The following is a 22394-nucleotide window of genomic DNA, read 5'->3' as shown; positions in this document are numbered from 1 at the left end:
AATTTATTTCAGTAGTTGGGTCAGGGGTCAACAGAAAATTCAGGCTGGAATTTTCACAACTTTATTAGTCAATCTGATTCTGAGGAAACAAAATAGCCAAGGATAAGAACTTTTAGTCTGAAGATCTATGTTAGAGAAAGAGCAATAGATACTTTAAAGCACATTTTCACTGTTTATGTTGCTTAATATATCCTGGTTTAATATATCCAGCTTCAGTCCGTTTTTAAACTGGAGTAGTTGACTAGCACTCCTTTCTTGAAAGGGGCTTGTGCAAATTTATCTCATCACAAGGAATTCTGATATGATGTCCACTGTGATAAAAATCAGTCTACCTTTTAAAAACCGTCCCACCTACTTAGTGCCCATAAAGTTCCACCAAAAGAAATTTGTATAATGGAGGACTTTGTATGGCCCTGTTCACTTTGTAGTTGTTTGTTTAAAGTTGATTCCCTTAGTTCTATGCATTTATTATCTAAATATCTCTTTAAATATAATAAAATGTTCTCCAAATGTGTTTGTGGTATACTTTTTTCTAAAGGGTATTTGCTGACAATCCAATCTGGCATGTGTATTGAAACAAAATTGGCTCAATCTACAGTTATTTTTTTTTTTTTTTCCCTGGGTCACACAGTGTCTCTAGGCCCAAAGAATTGTCAGTTACTTCAGGACTTTGATCACCAGCCTAATTGGCAGATTGGTAGCCAGGCAGAAAATGTTCTGAAGCATTCTGTGCATGGGAAACATGTTCCCTCTTTTCCAAATCAAAACACGTTTTGACTATAAGTTTGCATTCAAGTGGGATAAATGGAAAGAAATAGCATTATGTATATTTTTTGGAGTGTTTTTTGTTTGATGTAAATTGTACACTCATGAATGGTTCACTGTGACAGTTTGGGATGTAATTCAGTTTTTCCCTGTCTCCATCCCCCCAAACCTCATCATTCCCTAGGTTCCTACTTTATATGTTAGTTCTCTGCATGCAATAAAGAACTTGTTCCCAGACATGTCTGCAAATGGACTGTCTTACTCCAGTGAACATCAGTCAGGTTAAACAGAATAGCACAATATGCAAGCAAGATTTGAAAAGTGCTAACTAGGTACAGGAAAAATTTTCAGTAAAAAGTTGCTTAAAATTAGTTCCTAATACTGTAAAATTTTAGGTACTTAAGTTAAAAATACATTTTACTAACTTTCATGAAGTATATAGTGGGTTAGCCATTGTGTGTTAAAATTATGTATCTGTCCAAGAAAGCAGTTTAAAGATACTTAAAAAAATGCCCAACAATTCTTTTCAGGTGGTAGACCTCCTAATTTTGGACAACCAGGATAGGCTTGCTGATGTGCAAATAGTGAGTAGCTTTTAGCCCTGTTTTATCTATACTTTCTTCCAAAAACTGTATATGCTATTTCTTCCAAAAACAAAAACATTATACACAACATCCTAGATGCCATCCAAGAGGCTATATTAAAAGGATCTTGAAAAGGCTTTATAGTCCCATGATCCAAGAATCTTTATAGTAAGGATCATATAAACTTAACTCCTTCATTGGCCAGCTACAAAAGTTGGAGTTACATTGTTTTGATATTTTATTATTTTTTAAAAATAAAGCTATCATTTTAAAGGTTTTGTTGTTAATTTGAGAGAGACAGAGACAGTGAGTCACGGAGGGGCCGAGGGAGACTCCGCAGCAGGCTTCACGCTGCTAGCACAAAGCCTGATGCGAGGCTTGAACTTATGAAGCTATGAGGTATGACCTGAGCCCAAACCAAGAGTCAGATGCTTAACTGACTGAGCCATCCAGGTGCCCCCATTATTTTATGTTAAAACGGCTTTACTTTTTCATGTAGGTGGGCATAAAAATGCCATCTCATTCGTGTATATACCTCATATGAGAAGAAAACTAATGATGGAAAAAACTTTTTAGAGAATTATTTGCTCTCCTACATTATCACACCACTTGTCCATTTTCTTAGTGTGATTGCTCAAGGTGATAGATTTTGTTCCTGGAAGGCTAAGGCTAAACTGAAACAGTTAAAAGCCTATTTCCAGAGCTTTGGTAGAAGCTAGTTTTAATTTTTTCTTCCAGTTTTCTCAGAACAATAATTTGGGGCCATTTGGACCCCTAGTGCATCTCCAGCCCCCAAGGTAAAATGGGAGAGAAGCTAGGTTGCAATACCTGGTTCTACAAATGCACTAGCTATCCAAAAAGGAGAGGTCATGACCATAATTGCTACCTTTCTATTTTTAAATCAACTATATAGTGCTGTCTCAGAAACACAAGCACTTACAGGAGCAGTTAAGCCGTATCAATCAAAAGTATTTTTATTTTTAATGTTTTAGTTATTTTTGAAAGAGTGTGTGAGTTGGGGAGGGGGAGAGAGAGGGAGAGGGAGGGAATCTGAAGCAGGCTCCAGGCTCTGAGATGTCAGCAGAGAGCCCCAGTGCGGGGCTCGAACTCATGAACCATGAAATCATGACCTGAGCTGAAGTCAGAAGCTTAACTAGCCACCCAGGTGCCCCAAAAGTATTTTTAAAATAACAAAAAAACACATGGCTTCAATCCAACCAAAAGAACTATGTGCGTGGCATATCCGATGTGTTGACAGAACAGCAGTCTGCAATACACTATCATGTGGAAAAACCAAAAGAATGCAAAATAATGTTAATAGTATTCCCTTGTGTAGTTTTAAAGGATATGTATATGTGCTATTCCGTGAATTGAAACTTCTGGGAAGATACATGAACTTTGTAGCAGTCAACCTTTTTTTTTTTTTTTTTTTTTTTTTGTGGGAGGGGAATGTTGTGTTGCTCTTATATAATTTTCTGTAATTGAATTTTCTAGCTCTTGGATATGTTGCTTTTGTTTTTTTTTTTTCAATGTCAATGGATTACCTGGATGGAAGAGAAAGCATTTTTTGTTTACTGCTTTATATTGCTCAGAATAAAAGAAAATCCTAAATGTTACTTAACAGCACCACAAAAAGACTGATAGATTTGATTAGATTAAAATAAAAATATAAAATATATTAAAACATAAAACTGATGGAAGGACTGGCATCTATAAGAACACCTAAAAATTACTCAGAAAAAGAGAATCCAATAGAAAAATGAACAAAGGATGTAAATAGATACTTCACAAAAAAGGAAATACAAACGTACGATAGTACTTTAGTAACTGAGGGAAATGCAAACTGAAGTAATGAAGTATCATTTCACACTCATTGAATTTGTAAAGATTTCCAACCATTTTGAAGAACGATGTTGGCAGTTTCTAGTACAGATGTGCTTATCTTAGGATATACAGTTGGCTCTTGAACAATGCAGGGACTAGGTATGCCGACCCTCCATGCATTTGAAAATTCACGTATTACTTCTGACTCCCCCAAAACGTTACTAATGGCTTACTGTTGACCGGAAGCCTTACTGATAACAGTTAATTAACACATACATATTATAAATGGTATTCTTACAACAAAATAAGCTAGAGAAAAAAAAGTGAAGATAATCATAAAATACATTTACAGAACCATAGTGTAAAAAACCCATATATAAGTGAAATCTGCAGTTCAAACCTATGTTGTTCAAGGGCCAACTACACATCCTAAGTAATGAGGATTACTAACACAGTGAGCATGAGAAGGATGTACAAGAATGTTTCACCAGTGTCGTCAGCAATATAGAAACAGCTTTGGAAATAGCGTTAGGCCATCATTTGGGCAGCAGATAAATTATGGTAGTTCATATAAGTGAATACTAATGCACAGTATTAAAATTAGTGAATGAGAGCATCACATGGATTAATCACAATGAGTAAAAAATGAAAGCTGCAGAATAGGACAGTTACCAGGTTTTCAATGCTGAAGACTAGAGACGGTTAATGGATACATATAGTAAGTGTGACAACATGTATGAGTGAAAAACACCAAATTCCGGGTGGTGAGGAAAGGAGGTAAACAGGTATTTCACAAAAAACTTCTGGAGACGAAAGGCAATGTGGTGGTCTAGAAATGGTAAAATGTTAAGATTTGAAAAAGCAGCTGGGAACTTTGCAATTCAGTATGTATTTTTCCTATGCTTGAGAGAATTCATAGAGCCACCACCTACACACATACACCTACTTAAGCACAGAGGGTAGCTTCGTCAATGATGTTTAGTGCCCACTGTGGGCCAGATGCCATACTAGGAATTGTGGGGGGTGGGTCTCTTAAGCTTGAACAAGACATGGTTATCTGTTCTCAAGAATGTAATCTCACAGAGACTGCCCTGGGTTCTCATGAACTTTGCCACTGATGGTGAGGGAAATGTTATTTTTTATTTTTTAAATGTTTATTTTTGAGAGAGGGAGAGTGAGGGAGGGGCATAGAGAAAGGGAGACACAGAATCCGAAACAGGCTCCAGGCTCTGAGTTGTCAGCACAGAGCCTGGCTTGAACTCACCAACGGTGAGATCATGAGCTCAGCTGAAGTCGGATGCTTAACCGACTGAGCCACCCAGGTGCCCTGAGAAATGTTCTTTAGTAAACGGGCCAAAGACTGTTAAAAGTTAAACACAAGTTACCGAGGATGGAAGAAGGCAAGGTTAAGATATTCACCACTGCCCCGTTTCCTCTGGCTTTATTTATTTTTTTATTTTATTTTATTTTTTTCTCTGGCTTTCCTTTAAAGAATGAAGACAACAAGTACAGGAACCATGAGAATGAATTCAGCATAAAACAGAGATCACAACTTCACACATATGTGGAAATTACTTTTATTATGTTAGACTATTTCTTAATAAGCTAGCAATTATTCATGTGAAGGAGAGTTCAGAAAGCTAATTTAGGACTGTATCAGCTTTGTCCTTGATTAGAGATGTATGAATTATACACAAAATATCACTCCCTAGAATAGGTTACTCTAGAAGTAGTAGTAGAGAAGGTCTAAGAGACTGATCGTGGAAGAGCTTCTCCCTGCTTGTCTGGTTGTTCCAGTTGGACCACAAGATTTAGGTGAAAGGATGGACATATTTTCTCTGTTGAATTTAAAGTTTTACAACAGTTCGAATGCTGTAAGAGAAGGAAGCAATACACAGTTTTCAGTGATATCTTTTTTTTTAATGTTTATTTTTGAGAGAGAGAGAGAGAGAGAGAGACAGAGACAGAGAGAGAGAGAGAGAGAGAGGAGGGGCACAGAGGATCCAAAGTGGACTCTATGGTAACAGCAAATGTGGGGCTCAAACTCCCAAACCATGAGATCATGATCTGAGCCAAAGTCAAGACGCTTTGACTTGAGCCACCCGGGTGCCCCTAAATGATATCTTTTAAGACCACTAAAAGTATTTTTTTTACCCTTCTCCATAAACCCCAAGTCATTACATTTTATTATATATAGCTAACGAGGAAGCTTACCTCTTTCCTGCATGCATCAGTTCAAAGGCTTCATTAATTTGGTCAAAAGGCAGATTGTGAGTCACAAATTCATCAACTTTTATCTTTTTGGACATATATTCGGATACTAACTTTGGGACACTTTCCACACTCTTCCATCCTAAAAGAAATCACACATGTATTAATTCTTCCAACAAATCTTTGCAGTATGCTTATTACTTAGTGGGTGACAGACATTTAAGAGAATAAATTTTTGGAGCTAGAATGTATTATGTTAAATGAAATAAGTCAATCAGAGAAAGACAAATATCATATGATTTCACTCATGTGGAATTTAAGAAACAAAACAGATGAACATTTGGGAAGAAGGAGGGAAAAAGAGAGGGAAACAAACCACAAGAGACTCTTAACCACACAGAACAAACTGAAGGTGGAGGGATCTGGGTGGGAGATGGACTAGATGGTTAGTGGATACTGAGGAGGGACTTGTGATGAATGCTGGGTGTTGTATCTAAGTGATGAATTGCTAAATTCTATTCCTGAAACCAATACTGCACTGTATGTTAACTAAAATTTAAATTAAAAAGAAAAAAAAAAACCTGATTTTCTCATCAATTAAAGAGGACTGAAAAACTTCAAAATTAGCATACAGAGAAAGAAGAATTTAATGTACATCTTTAGTTAAAAAAAAAAACAGTAAATGCCTTTTGAGTATTTTCCTTTTTCTGTGTTAAGATTTACTAAAATCTCATTAAGGTTTTAGCCAAGTGAGACTTCTAAGATACCAGGATAGAACTCTGAAGTCTTAGAACAAACTTATTTGGCTCCACAACAGCAAAGATTCTATAATTATGACATTTAAGGAAGAACAAACCTGACTTAATACAGGACTTTTATTTCTTTGGTTTTAAAGCCTTTTTTTTTTTTTAAGTTTATTTATTCATTTGAGAGACAGCGAGAGAGAAAGAGTGAGCTTGAGTGGGGAAGGGGCAGAGACAGAGGGAGAGTGGGAATTCCAAGCAGGCTCCTCACTGTCAGCACAGAGCCCGATGCAGGGCTTGAACTCACGAGTCGTGAGATCACGACCTGAGCAGAAACCAAGAGCCGGATGCTTAACCAACCGAGCCACCCAGGCACCTCTTATTTCTTTGGTTTTAAATTCAACAATGAAATTAGGGATAGCATCTCACACGAGAAACCGTGAAACTGAAAACAAAAGTGGGAAATTCTTAGCTATATAAGATTTTAAACAAAATTGGTGCTTCGATCTTTCACTTGTATTGAAAGAAGCAGTAAATCAACAAAGACACCTTCCCACCTTTTACACCAGGGACACTTTGTAGCTCATTTCAAACCTCTTTTGAGCCTTTTCCAAATCTGCCTCCTTATATCTTCTATTAATTATTTTTCTCTTACAAATCATAGGGCTTTTCCTTTCTACTTTTTTTAAAAAAAGTATTATTTATTTAAGTATGCTCCATGACCAATGTGGGGCTTGAACTCACAAGCCCGAGACCAAGAGTCACATACACTACCAACTGAACTAGCCAGGTGCCCCCTTCTTTAAATCCCCTGGTAACAGACAAGTACAGCTACCTCTATTTGTTAGACCAAAACTTCTATTTACATCTGTGGGTCATATTTTAACAACACCCATCACACCCCAATACTCCAGCTTCTTTCCCAACTAGCATGTGCTGGGGTGATGAGGCTTCAGTGAGAGGTTATGATCAACCCCCTGGCTCAGTCTTCCAGGCTTAAAATGTCCTTTTAAATACAGCTAAGGACCTGAGAGGATGTGTGGCTTTAAAAGTCTGTTCTGATATACTCAAGTGAGGCGTACAGCTCGTTGGAAAGGGGAGGTTAGTCTGCATGACAATTTTTATGGTGAATTCTATAGTATAAAGGCAGAAACTTCGGCCAAACCCCCTCATACCCTCTTGGTCTTTTCCTCTGGCCTTGAAAAAAGCTGGCATGACAGGGGATCTTAAACACCTTGTTAAGTTCAGATTATTAAAAATTCACGCTAAGTGATTTTTTTCCCTAAGAGGATGGCGAGAAATATACTTTTTTTTTTTTTTTAAACGTTTATTTATTTTTGAGACAGAGAGAGACAGGGCATGAACAGGGGAGGGGCAGAGAGACAGGGAGACACAGAATCCGAAGCAGGCTCCAGGCTCCGAGCTGTCAGCACAGAGCCCGACGCGGGGCTCGAACCCACGGACTGTGAGATCATGACCTGAGCCGAAGTCGGACGCTTAACCGACCGAGCCACCCAGGTGCCCCGAGAAATATACTTTTTTAAAAAACCTACAAAAACTTTAGATTTCATTCATTCACACTTGTTGGAATATACAGGCATGATCTGTGCCTCCTAGGTGAGCAACTCGCAAAACAGATGGAAACTGTTTCTCAGCATTCTATCAGTAGTAAGGCAACCCCAAACCACCATGCGTTTTTTAGGATCACAAAAGGGGAAAAATGATCAGTCTGGCAGCTTTTCATTTCTGTTATAAAGTTTTGTCTAATACAGTATTTTCAGTTGAAGACTTTGTATTGGTTACTACTGAAATCAGTACTATTTAGACAAGAGGTATTATTACATCCAGCGACAACCAGACACTCTGGAAAAATGAGCACAAATGCCGATAACCTCTTTAAGTCCATAACGTGAGTGTGGCTGACAATGCTGTTTGTATCCCTGGAACCTACTTCTAACTTCTGCCCTAACCCCCAACTATTTCCTCATTAACAGGATACTGGTTTTTTGTGTGTAAAAAGCGGGTCTCCTGCTTCAGAGGAAGTTGAGTATCTCCCCAGCCCCAGGGGTAAATACTGACTGAATGTGAAGCCCTCCTATTAAAATAGCTATTCAACAACTTGATGAAGGTAGCCCATGAAAATTCTTAAAACAAAAAATCAGCCTGGGATTAAAATTCTGCGATGGAAATGACAAAAGAGAAAATGTGCTCACCCATTAACTTACCTCCAAAGGCAGTGCCTTTCCACGTGCGGCCTGTTACCAGCTGAAACGGGCGAGTGGCGATCTCTTCACCCGAAGCAGCTACTCCAACCACCACGCTGACTCCCCAGCCTTTGTGGCAGGCCTCTAGCGCTGCTCTCTGCAGGAAAGAGAGGACCAAATCACAGGAGTCAGTGCGTTGTGCCGGCCGTCTCTGCTTCCCCAGTAAGTAACTTTTGGGGGAAGAGTGGTGGCACAGAGCTTTTTTTTAAAAAAAAAAAAAAATGACAACAAAAAGATCAAACTGAATATTTAGTCAATGTAATTTTATTCAAGTTTTAATAAGATAATTACCAAATGTATTAATCTGGCTAAATACTAACACAAAATGAAAGAATTTAAAGCTTTTATTTCCCGTCTAGTTTTAAAAGTAAATCCTAGTTAAAAATTCTAAAGACTTTAATAAAGGAAGCAAGGTGGAGAATAGTACTATTTTGCGGAGGACTGACTTTATGTCAAGTAGGCGCATTTTGCACCTGAGGAGACTGAGGTGTAGAGAAGCTGTTGCTCAAGGTTAGTGAAGCGGATATACAGCTGACCCTTGAAAAACACACAAGGGTTGGGAAGCTGACCCCCTGCCCAGTCGAAAAGTCACATTAACTTTTGACTCCCCCAAATTTAACTAATAGCCTTCTGCTGACTGGGAGACTTACCAGCAATATAAACAGTCGATTACCAGCTATTCTGTATATGTATTTCATACTCTATTCTCACAATGAAGTAAGCTAGAGAAAAAAAAGGAATGAAGCTAAAACTTACCATGACTTTCACATTACCAATGCACTCAAAGGAGTAGTCCACTCCCCCGTCAGTCATTTCAACGAGCACTTCCTGGATGGGTTTACTGAAGTCTTGGGGGTTAATACATTCAGAGGCTCCAAACTCCTTGGCCCGTGCGAATTTATCTTTATTGATGTCCACACCAATGATCCGGGATGCACCAGCCACCTTACAGCCCATGATAACCGCCAATCCAACTCCTCCTAGGCCAAAGACGGCACAAGTAGAGCCAGGCTCCACCTAATAGTAAACATAGTTTGTAAGGCACTCATTGCACGAGAGTCAAGGAAATCACTAGGTTCCTAACACACTGGGCCAATTTCACTATTCCAGCAAAGCTCCACTGTATCAAACTAGAAGGCGGAAGCTAAAACCCGGGCCAATCTCTTACCTTGGCAGTGTTCACAGCAGCACCATAACCAGTTGAAATTCCACAACCCAGAAGGCAGACTTTATCCAAAGGTGCTAAAGGATCAATTTTAGCAACAGAGATATCAGCCACAACTGTATATTCCGAAAATGTGCTGGTTCCCATGTAATGTAAAATTGTCTTTCCTTTGCAAGTAAATCTGCTAGTACCATCTGGCATTAATCCTTTCCCTTGAGTAACTCTAAAGAAAATAAAAAAGGAGAAAGGCAGGGTAAAATCAGGTTTTTCAAAACCCATAGGAAAAAAAAGTTTTAATTTTTTTTTTTTTCAGCGTTTATTTATTTTTGGGACAGAGAGAGACAGAGCATGAACGGGGGAGGGGCAGAGAGAGAGGGAGACACAGAATCGGAAACAGGCTCCAGGCTCTGAGCCATCAGCCCAGAGCCCAATGCGGGGCTCGAACTCACGGACCGCGAGATCGTGACCTGGCTGAAGTCGGACGCTTAACCGACTGCGCCACCCAGGCGCCCCAAAAAGTTTTAAATATGACAGGTAGACAAGAAAGTGTGCTAAGCCCCAAAGTCAGATTTCTACTGTATTTATTAATAATTTACCACCTTTCAGCAATGCCTTATTAGAAAACCTTACGAAAGACTTATAATCCTACATATCTTTTCCAACATTCAATATCCTTCTGGATCTTGTTGTCAGGGTATTGAGATAAAATTTAACAGATACAACTTATGGATTAGATGAAATAATTTGAAAATTCCATCACCGGCGCGCCTGGGTGGCTCAGTCAGTTAAGTGTCGGACTCTTGATTTTGGCTTAGGTCATGATCTCACAATATGTGAGTTGAAGCCCCGTGTGAGGCTCTCTGCACCTTCTCTGTGTGCTCTCTCAAAACAAACATTAAAAAAAAAAATTCCATGAAAAAACTATGAGCAAATATAACTTCTTAGAGCATACAGCCCAAACCAGAATCCACACAGAGATTATGAGCAATTATGCAGATTAGGTGATGAAAATAGCCAAACTGGCTGATTTAGATCTTTCAGGAGGCTTTGTTAAAAGGCTAACAATCCTCAAGGATTCAGGTTATCTCTTCTTTCTCTGTAACTTTGTTGCCTGTGTAGTTGGTAACACTAATAAAAGATAAAGGAAAAGAAAAAAGCTCACAAAAGCAACTGGTATAATAGTATCAAAAATTGTTTTTGATATTCTAAGTAAGTAATGTAATGTCTTGCTTAGGAGTACAGGTCCTAAAGTCAGACACACTTGGGTCAAATCCTGTGTGATCGTGGGCCAGTTAATTAACCTCTGTGGCTTAGTTTCCTCACTAAAAAATGGAGAAACAATCATATCTCAGATTGCTATAAAATCAAATGAGGTGTTATGGAAGGCATTAACATTGTGCCTGGCACAGAGTGCTTATTAAATATTTATTATTTTTCAAAATAATGCACTATAATTTGATGTTCGTTCTTAGGCTAATCCTTTGGAATAAACAAATACACACATGAAAATAGATTGCCTCTAGACTCAAGAGTAAAATACATTTCCTTTGAGAAAAAAATATGACCAGAAACAAAAAACAAATCTGTGACAAAGCTCTACCACAGATAACTGTTGTATCTTTAAGAGCAACTTAAGTTTGTTCACCCTTCCTTAATGCAAGAAATCACTTCTATCTCAGAGGAGTTTCTTGAACAAAAGGTGATGTGGGATACATTTCATGCTCTGAGAGGACTTGTCCCTCTGAAAGGCTACAGGCAACCACAAAAAGGCCAATACCATTATTATACTTGGTATGTCCCAAGTTGTTAGACTGCGTTTGAAATTACCTTTCAAAATGAGATTTTGGTTCTAGCTTTGCCAAAATTAACTGGACTTATGTTATATAGTGAATGACATCTTGTTTCCCAAAAATAGAATTTTGTCAATGGCACTAGAAAACAAATTCAAGAACACACCATCTTTTATGTATGACCCAATCTTCTAAGTCATGGACCCAGCTCTAATGCGTGTGGGGGTGTGTGTGTTCCCTTATACGTAACATAAAGCAATTCTTGGACACCAGCAAGGTGTCTGGCAATTCAACTCAATTCTGACACTAGCCACCTGGAGACAGCATCAGATCCCACAGGTTAAGGACTCAGTCCTAGAAGACTGCCCCCTACCTTTCACTTCAGATGTCAGCTGCAAGGCCGAAACTGTTACCAGTGCTTCTGACCCCAATGGCTACAGATTGGAGGTTCCAAAGATTTTCTTCCTCAGGTTCTTTTAATGTCCTAGAATGGCTCGCAGAACTCATGGAAACACCTATGTTATTATTTTTAAAAGTTTATTTATTCATTTTGAGAGCGAGTGAGAGCATAGGAGGTGGAAAAAGAGAGAGAGAATCCCAAGCAGGCTCCATGCTGTTAGTGCAGAGCCTGATGCAGGGTTTGAACTCACAAAACGTGAGATCATGACCTGAGCCGAAATCAGGAGCTGGAGGTTTAACTGACTGAGCCACACAGATGCCAGTTTTTATTTACTTATTTAATTTTAGAGACAAAGAGCGAGCACAAGCGAGGGACAGAGGGAGGGTGAGAGAATCTTAAGCAGGCTCCACACCCAGCACAGAGCCCCAGTGCAGGGCTTGATCCCATGACCCCAGGATCATGACCTGAGCTGAAATCAAGAGTTGGACGCTCAACTGAGTCACCCAGGTGCTCTTTAAGTTATTGAAGGATACGATAAAGGATATGAATCAACAGCTAGATGAAGAGACGCGTAAGATAAAGTATGGGGAAAGGCTGAGGAGTTTCCATGCCCTCTCCAGGTATGTCACTCTCCTCAATCTACACGTGTTCACCAGCCCCAAAGCTCTCTGAACCCAGTCCTTTTGGGATTTTATGAAAGCTTCATTATAGCCATGACTGACTAAGTCACTGGCCATTGACTGATTCAACTTCCACGCCTCCTTTTCCTTACCAAAGGTCAGGCTACCCCTAGGTTACCTAAGGGCTTTCCAAAAGTCCCCTTCATTAACATAACAAAGGCACTTTTATAGCCCACATCACAGGAAATTCTACTAAATTTTAATAGCTATGAGCCAGAAACCATGGCAGAAGACCCCAATACATATGAGAAATATGTATCTGGTTATCTGAATGAAATCACAGTATTGCATCCAGCAATTCCAATCCTAGGAAAATACCCAAGAGAAAGTAGTCACATATTCACTAAGAGCTATGAATAGGAATGTTCACAGCAGCATGAATCACAACAGCCCCAAACATTTGAGCAACTTAAATGTCCATCAGCAGGGGAATGGATAGAGATAAATGGATGTATATTTGGAATGATAGAAAAGAGGTGATTCACAGAGCAACTTAAACACATTTCACAGACATTATATGGAAACCAAACAAAAGAGCACACAGTATGTGGTTCTATTTATATGAAGTCTGTAGTGAAAGAAATCAGAATAGTGGTTCCCTTTGAGAGAGGCACTGAAGCGCAAGGGATATGAATGACTTTGTAGGGTGCTGGAATGGTTCTCTACGTTGATCTGGGTGGTTATAACCATTAGGTGTGTATATACATAACAATTCATTGAGCTGTACACTCAAGGTTTATAGTACTTTATTACATATGTTTTACCTCAGTAAAAAGGGGAATACAACATCTTAAATTGCCTCAAAGAAATAGTTAAGTGCTGTTACCTTATTACAATAAACTACCTTTTCTGTGTCAAGGGGTTAAGTTATCTCTTGCAGTCTTCCTAGTAACCTTATGGGTTTCACTACTTTGATTTCATGGACAATAAAATGGCTCATAAAAATGCTTCTATTTAATTTCCTAAGCATGTCCCTCCTTAATATACGTTTTGGCAAGTTTAGACGAATGTTATGGAAGAAGAATGGGTTCAGAAAATTCTGTTTTATCTAATAGCTGATGATATTGGGCACACCACTTAATTTGAATCTTCATTTTTTCATCTATGAAAACGGGGATACCAATGATAGTGAGGCTGCCATAAAGCTGTAATGAAATAATTCATGGAGAATGCTCTGTATAGACTGCCACACAATTACTTTAATCTTAAGGACCAAATAACAAAGATACTAACCTTATCTTCTGGCAAAGGTTTGTCTTAGGGTTTAGACAAAATTTGCATTCTCCACACTGTGGGATGTAGAGCGGGATGACAGTATCGCCTGGGAAACAAATGCAAAGACGTTATTCTGAATAGGTGACATCTGTGTCTAAATGGATACATCAGCCTCTGCAAATCCCCACTCCTCAGGTGGCTTTGCAAGGTTAACTTCAACTCAGAACTTTACCTACACAACATCATTCAGACACTGCCTGACTATGCAAAAAACACAAGTTTCAGAATTTTTATTGAGAAAAAGCTCTTAAACTGTACTTGGAGAACAAGGTCATGGGCTTTAAAATACTGACTCACTGATGAATCTTTAAAAATTCTTGTTTAATTGGTCCAAACTGGCTTTGGAAATATACTTAAATAGTTTCAGATGACAGTAGCTTGCAAAATCAGAAAGAAAAAAAACTCTCAAATATTTGTGCTTCCTAGATAAGGAATAAAATTCTTCCTGAAAAATGACTCAGGTGATAACTTGTTCGTGAAAGAAACAATGCATAAAAATAATTTCCTTGTAGAAATAAATTGAAATTATAAAATTAAGAGTGGTTCAGATATCCTCCTTACCTGCCTTCAGGGTAGTAACTCCTTCGCCAACACTTTCCACGATCCCAGCCCCTTCATGTCCCAAGATCACTGGAAAACTCCCCTCAGGATCAGCCCCACTCAGGGTATAGGCATCGGTGTGGCAAACTGCAGTGGCGATAATCTAGCAGATCAAGAGCATTTAAGGGTGTTTGCTTGCAATCCAGAGAGATACAGGTCAAAGGAAAGGCATTTTCAATACCACATTTCATTGATTCTAAGATACATTTGTTTCATATTTTAATCTTTAAAATCAGCAAGTGTTTACAATCTATGGTATCTTAACAATTGGAATTGGCAGCATTTTTTTAAGTGATACATAAAAGTAATGGTGTGTTTATATGCAAAGACACATGGTACATCTATCCCTTTTCAGTGCATGCTAGCAAAAGAAGGTGAACAAGGTGATTTTATGGGCACTGTGCCTACAGGTGCGGAGAGAACATGACCTGTGTACAAAGCGGGAGGAGTCCATTTCACTGCTGGGATCCTTGTGACTGTTGACAAATGTGACTCCTAAGAAGGTATGGACTACTGCGGAAATATGCCTGCCTGCTTATTAGGGCCAAAATTCAGAGCTTTTAGTGAAACCAACTCCCTTTTTAGCAGCCACACACAATTACTACTTAAACAGCCTTTTATTCTTATCTGGCTTTTAAGTAGGTTATCTTTCCAAACCATTTAATGCACAGAAAGGAAGTCTTGGAGTGTTTATATTTATGCTTCTTTGTCTCTCACCCATGTACCTGCTTACAAGGTAACATTCTTTGCCATTTGTTTTGTTTCCCAGGGAAGCCAGTGCGCCCCAAACAGCTCATCTTAGTATATCCCAGGACACATTTTCTTTTTCAGTAGCAAAATCACAATCAGGTTCATTTCTGAACTTAAAGAAAAACATATAAACTGTCATAAGTCTGGGTTGCAAAAGATCTTAGGAAATTATTTGGCCCTGGGCTCTGCAACCTGCTATTTGATCCCTGGGAGCGTGAGCATTTGTTTGGAGGTAGGATGGGGAAAGGATACTCTAATTCACAGCAAAAAAGAGCTTATTTTTTTCTAGGATGTTAGTTTCATTCAATGGTTGCTACTTTAAAGTATTAATTTTACATCAAAACAAGTGTAGAATGCTATAAATATCCAGTTGGCTGCCTTGTGCAATACTGTTCTCTCCAAGGGTAACTTCATTTCTCTGACACAGCAGAGGCTGAGAAGCACTAGACTAATGAATTCCCTGAACCCTGCTCTTGCCTGCAAGGGTCAGTACATTTTAAAGCTCTCCAAGCAAGCGGACTTCACTTGCTTGTTGCTCCAATCAAATCAGGAACCTCTTCCCAAATCTTATTTGAAACCTCTGCTAACAAAACTGAAGACCATTTCTTCTTTTGTTTCTAATATGTCATCATACATTTTAAATTATGGGCTTGGCAGAAAGGGGGAACATCCTATAAAGTCATCTTAAACACAGGCTACAGAAGAAAGAGTGCAGTTATCCAGTGATCCATGGGGAAGGCTGCTTAGCTCACCATCACAAGCTAAAAAGAGGGACAGGAGTGCTGCAAAAGTGAAGCAGGTAAAGTAAGAGGAGGATGTTGTGATTCCCAGGTTGGAGGACTTTCAATACTTTCTCTTTAACGCTGTCCTTGGGGATTTATCCACAGAGGATTCATCTATCCAGAGACCTCATTGTAAATCTCCTTTTCCAGTGCCCTCAATATATCATTACCTTGATTCGCACTTCATGAGCCTTTGGGGGTGCCACCTCTACCTCCTCTATAGAGAGAGGTTTTCCTGCTTCCCAGGCAACTGCAGCCTTGCACTTGATAACCTGAGATCAGGGAAAAAAGAGAGCAAGTTGATTATCCTCCTGCACTAATAATCAACTACTTATTTAGATCCTGACTACTAATCTTAGAAAATATATCGCAGAATCACAAAAACCATAACCTCTAAGTGATATGGAGAATTATTTTGCATGTTTTTAAGATTATTGTTTAAAATCATTATTTTTTTTTGAGAGAGAGACATGGAGAGAAAGTGTGCGTGAGCAGGGGAGGGGCAGAGAGAGAGGGAGAGCGAGAATCTCAAGCAGGCTCCACACTCTCAGTGCAGAGCCCGATGTGGGGCTTGAACCTACCAAACATTAGATCATGACCTGAGCCAAAGTCAAGAGTTGGATGCTTAACCAACTGAGCCACCCAGGCACCCCTTGCATGTTTTTAGATTTCATATAAGTAATGTTCACTAAAAAAATTTAATTCAGATGACTACATGGTCAGCTGTAAAAGCCTCTTTTGGTTAAGCTTTATTAGTCAAATATTTAACGATCTTCTAGGAATACGTTAAAAATACGGGTTCTGGGGGCACCTGGGTGGCTCAGTCGGGTGAGTGTACAACTTTAGCTCAGGTCATGGTCTCGTGGTTTGTGGGTTCGAGCCCTGTGTCTGGCTCTGTGCTGACAGCTCAGAGCCTGGAGCCTGCTTCGGATTCTGTGTCTCCCTCTCTCTCTTCCCCTCCCCCACTTGTGCTCTGTCTCTAAATAATAAATAAATATTTAAAAAAGTTAAAAGCAATACAGGTTCCAGAGCATCTAGGTGGCTCAGTCGGATAAGTGTCAGACACTTGATTTTGGCTCAGGTCATGATCTCATGGTTCCTGAGTTTGAGCCCCACGTCAGGCAGACAGCACGGAGCCTGCTTGGGATTCTTGCTCTTCCTCTCTCTCTCTCAAAATACATACTTTAAAAAAAAATACAGGTTCTAAGACAATCTGATTCAGTAGGTCTGCCACAGGATCCAAGGAATCTGAATGCTTAACACGTACCCTATGGTATTCCTTTACTAAAGCTGGTTTAAGTTAACACTGGTTTAGTGCAAAACTGCAAGGTGGGAAGGAGCATAAGGAGGATCAGAATGGGAGAATTTTAAAACACTATATTTAGGGGCACCTGGGTGGTTCAGTCGGTTAAGCATCTGACTCCCTGATGTCTGCTCAGGTCATGCATGATTCCATGGTTCATGGGATTGAGTCCCACGTCGGGCTCTGTGCCGACAGTGTGGAGCCTGCTTGGTATTCTCGCTCTCCCTCCCTCTCTCTCTGTCCCCTTCCCTACTCACATTTTTTCTCTCAAAATAAATAAACTTAAAAAATTACTGTATCTACCCCTTTTAACTGTGCTATATAATACAATTGGCACTTGCCATGTGTGCCTTTCAAGCGGAACTGATATAAACTGTAAATGTAAAAGATATGCAGATTATGAAGACATAGTAAAAAAAAAAAAGTAAAAGTATTTCAATACTTAAAAAGTATTAATTACATGTCAAGGCAGTAATTTGAACACAGTAATTCCTCTTTATCTGTAAAGGATACATTCTCAGGCTCCCGTGGATGTCTGAAACTAGATATACTATGTTTTTCCTATACAAACATATCTATGATAAAGTTTAATTTATAAATCAGGAGCAGTAAGAAATTAACAGAATTATATTGTAGTAAGTTATGTGAATAGTCTTTCTCTCAAAATCTTATTGGACTATATGTATGTACTACTCCTTCTTGTGCTGATGTGAGATGATAAAATGCCTACCTGGTGAGATGAAGTGAAGTGAGTGAGGTAGGCATTGTGATGTAGTGTTAGGCTACTAATGACCTTCTGATAATAGGTCAGAAGGAAGATTACCTGCTTCTGAACTGCAAATGACTGCAGGTAACAGAACCCGTGGAAAGTGAAACTGCGGATAAAGGGGGGATTACTGTATAATGGATTAAATTTTAATCGATTTTATTTTTTATTATTCATTTTTTAACCCAATTTTAATGTGGCTACTAGAAAAAAATTCCAAGCTAATTAGCTAGAAATGCTAACTTCAAGCATAGCATTGACTTAGAAATTCTAGTCAGTACTAGAATTTAGTACTAGGCCTCTTTACTAGAGCATCAGGTGTAATGAGGAAAGGTAAAAAAAAAAATTTTTATTGAAGCATAGTTAATATACAATATTGTATTAGTTTCAGGTGGACAACATAGCAATCTGATGTTTATATACATTAAGAAATGATCACCATGATAGGTCTAGTTATCATCTGTCCACCATACAGTTATTACTATATTATTGACTTTATTCTCTATGTTGTACTTTATACTCCCATGACATCTTTTATATCTGCGAGTTTGACCTCTTAATCCCTGTCACCTATTTTGCATTCCCCCCACCCCCAAAAGTTTTGAGCAGTTCACAAAATGCTTATGAAATGTGTTGACAGAATAAAGGAGACAGACCTGAAAGTCAACACTTACAAAAAGGTTAAGTTAAAGGGAGAGGCACAAAGTGGAGAAAGAGTGTTAACTTTCACTGGTGGGTTTGAAAAAACTTCACTTTTAACTAGGATACCCAAGGATGAGAAAAAGTTAGTTACAAATCATAGTAATTAAACACCTACAAATATAAAAAGCTATTGTGAGGAGTAAATGAAAATGAATAAAAACTCCCTACTATAGTGCTTGGCATAGTGTAGCTTTGCAGAAACAAATAGTATTTATTAGAACTAGAACAAAGAGTGGAGGAAAAGCAGAATTGAACTATATAGAGAGCTGAGTGGCTTGTGTAAATTGGTGAGGCTGGAAATTATTATTTTTAACATTAAAGGGTAGATACTAAATCTTATGGTAAAAATATGCAGACATCGCATTAGAATGTTTTCACCTCAACTGACCGTAAATCTCAAAACAAAATCACAAAGGTCAAATTCAAAATAGTCACATATTCTAGAGAATTTAGGCAACAAGAATAAATATAATTCATTCATAATTTTTTTTTTTTTTTAGTGAGGGGGAAGAGGGAGATAGAGAATCTTATGCAGGCTCCATGTTCAGTGAGGAAGCCCAATGGGGACTTGATCCCTTGACCCTGGGATCATGACCTGAGCTGAAATCAAGTCAGATGTTCAACTGACTCAGCTACCCAGGTGCCCTAATTCATCCATAATCTAAGTTCTTTTTAAATTAGAAAAAAATTTTGTTTTAAATTTTATTTATTTTCGGAAAGAGCGCATGAGAAGAAGGGCACAGAGAGGGGAGAGACAGGATCCCAAGCAGGCTCCATCCTGGCAGCGTGGAGCTACAGGTAGGGCTCAATCCCATCAATGCTGAGATGAGGACCTGAGCCCAAACCAAGAGTCAGATGCTTAACTGACTGAACCACCCAGGTGCCCCAAAAATCTAGGTTTTTATACCCCCTTCCCCTATTTTAAGGAATGCTTGAGAAATTTTTTTCCTTTTAATGACAATTCTAAAACAAAGCTCCACCCTAAATCTACTTTGCCCTACTTCAAATATGATCACAGGATAATTTTTCACCTTCTCCAAATAAAGGCACTTCGTTCTAAAGAAAAACAACTTGCCAGTTTGTTATGAAAGATCGTTTAGCGTTTACCATTTCTTTTCAACCTCAACATTTAATGTCATAAATCTTTCTAAAGTTTGCAAAACATTAAAACGCTAAGCAACTTTAGTCTGATTATTCACGTTACTCGTGCATTTCTGCCTTTCTTTACTGTCTAAAGTATATTTCAGGAACCTGGAACAGTTCCTTGCAAAGGGACAGGCCTGGCTCACTATCTTAATGTAACCACTAAAGTCGACCAACCTCTTAAATCTCAATTTTTGGTGTGCAAAATGGGGACAATACTCGCAGAAGCGTCACGGTAGGATTAAAAGAGCAAAGTTCTGGTGCCTTAAGTGCTCAAAAATGTTACTACTGAAAGGGACCCAGGAGCCTTCGCCAAATACATTCTTTAGTGGCACCATAATTATTCAATTAACAATTATAGTCATGAAACACAACAACCTAAGGGTTAGGAGCATGGGCTCTGGCTGTAGTTCTGCTACCAGCAAGATGTCTCCAGGCAAGTTACTTATTTTTGCAAACGCAAAGCGTGAACGCTCTTAAACCTTTTCTACCGCCCCCTCCCCCCTCGGGCTGCACCAAAAGCCTCGAAACCTTTCAAGTAAGGAGCCCAAAGACTCTTTCCATTCCTTCCCGCAGAGCAGCTTGCCCGAGGCACCATTTCAGATCCGGCAGCTGATAATCAGCCTACCGGCCTAGGCCCCGCGCAGTCAAGCGACCGGGTTCCATCCCATGCTTTCCCTTTCTCCTCTTCCCTGGGCCCGGTCGCGCTGCACAGCCAAGCCTACCTGGTTCGCCATGTCCTCGGACTCCGGTCAGTGAGGGGTGGACATCCGGGGTGGGGCGCACGGGGCGGGGGATGTGGGCGGGACGTGCGCCCAGCGCAGGGGGGCGCGGCGTGGGCGGGGCGTGCTCCCAGCGTGGTCCCGTCGCCGCCTGCTCCGGGGGGCGGAGCGTGAATACAGCGTTCGCTAGGCCAGTCTGGCGCGAAGGGCGGTGCCTGAAGTGTGACGCCGCTGGCGTTGTAGTTCGCGCCCAAGTGGTGTCGCCTCCAAAGCTGGAGGGGTTTGCGCGAGGCTGGAGGGCGGCGGCTTTGTGGCAGAAACCTGCCGGCTGGATGCAAAACATCTGTGTCAGGAAGGGGTTTTCCCCGTGTAACGTTAGCCCAGGCAGCGTAGATAAGGCTTATGAAGCACACATGTGGAAGGTGAGGGACCAGGAATTTAACTGGAAGCACGTGAGAAAGAGGACTGCACCATTCTGTGCGCCTTCTACACTGTGTGCGCTGTGACTTGAGGGCACGAGTAAGATCGAGCCCTTCAAAGGACTCTCCATTGATGGGAAAACTGAGTTGGGAGAAGAATGATAAAGGGGAGACGAAGGAGGTACCCATTCGGGAAACTTCTAAAGGCACTATTCCAGCTGCTTTTGAAGGGTGAGTAGGATTTTTGGCGGTTGGTAGAACACAGGAAGAAACCTGCAAGGAGTACTAGTGAACGAAAAGCCTCCAGAAAGTTTGATATGGTGTGGTTTAGGAGGGGCCAGAGTGGAGAGAGAGGGAAGAGGGGAATATTTGTCAGTTTACTCTTAAACTCTGATTATTGTGGATGCTGAATTATTTTAAGATAGGTCTACCAGACCACTCTTTCTCTGCTTCTCAGTCTTTTTCCTGGCTCTTTGTGCTCAGTCCTAAGGGCTGGTGATCTAAAAAAATTATGTCCAGGGGCGCCAGGGTGGCTCAGTGGGCTAAGCGTCTGACTTCCGCTCGGGTCATGATTTCACGGTTGGTGAGTTCTAGCCCCGCATTGGGCTCTGTGTACGAAGCTTAAAGCCTGGAATCTGCTTCGGAGTCTGTGCCAACCACCCCACCGCCGCCTCTGCCCCTCCCCCGCTCACGCTCTGCCTGTCTCTCTCAAAAGTAAACATTAAAAAAAATTCTGCCTATTATCTTTCCCTTCACTCCACCCTCTCATCTACATCCTGAATTTTAACTTCTTTTTATTTAACAACAGCTTCTAGGTTATGAACAAGGATGGCTGTGGTGAACTCCAGGCTTGGGCATACAACTGCTTACTAGATACATCTTCATTTGTCATCTTTTCTCCTTAAAGGAACTCTTCCTTCTATCTTTCTGTGTCCCCACCATCCACCTACTTGCCCCAGCCAGAAACCTGGAAATCACGACTTCTCTCTGTCCCTGCATTCCTTAGCACCTGCATTCAATCTGGCACCAAACTCAAAATACCTCTCACATTTTGTGTCCCCCGCCCCGCACAACTGTTGCTGCTGCCTCAGTTCAGGGTCTCATTATGTCTTACAGGATTTCTGAAAAAAGCCTCCTATCTGATGTTTTTGTCTTCAGGCCCCTGAATATAATGCATTTCCAACTAATGCCCCCTTAGTGATCTTTCTGAAACGTACATTAATTCATGCCATTTCCTTTCACCTTTTATAGTTTCTGAGTGCTGTGGATTATAAGGAAATAAATGTCATTCGACTATTTAAAAATCTTCAAGGGCTGAGAGAGGGATAAAATCCAGATGCTAGCTGGGCCAGTCAGGTTCATGCATAACATAGTTCCTACTTATCTCTACATCCTTATTTTTTGCTATTCCACTACACAGATCTCAAAACAACCTTATGGAACACTTGAATTTTCTTAAGAGGACTGTTCTCTTTTTCGAGTCCAGGCATTTGTTGTGATAGAATG

General features: G+C 39.9%; 1 protein-coding gene across 1 annotated transcript; it reads right to left on the bottom strand.

The window, feature by feature from the left end:
* Positions 1 to 4734: 4734 nt before the first annotated feature.
* ADH5 (alcohol dehydrogenase 5 (class III), chi polypeptide) lies at positions 4735 to 20583 on the bottom strand. Its single transcript, XM_003985151.3, has 9 exons — positions 20473 to 20583; positions 16004 to 16105; positions 14263 to 14404; positions 13660 to 13747; positions 9560 to 9779; positions 9148 to 9408; positions 8353 to 8488; positions 5388 to 5526; positions 4735 to 5045 (listed from the first exon to the last, which is right to left on the bottom strand). Exons 1-9 carry the CDS (start codon positions 20482 to 20484, stop codon positions 5021 to 5023), a joined length of 1125 nt encoding a protein of 374 aa, XP_003985200.1. The 5' UTR covers positions 20485 to 20583; the 3' UTR covers positions 4735 to 5020.
* Positions 20584 to 22394: the final 1811 nt, after the last annotated feature.

Source organism: Felis catus, chromosome B1 (genome assembly GCF_018350175.1).
Source record: "Felis catus isolate Fca126 chromosome B1, F.catus_Fca126_mat1.0, whole genome shotgun sequence".
Lineage (NCBI taxonomy): Eukaryota > Metazoa > Chordata > Mammalia > Carnivora > Felidae > Felis > Felis catus.
Note: the sequence above shows the minus strand (reverse complement) of the source record. Positions and strands in the feature narration are given on the sequence as shown.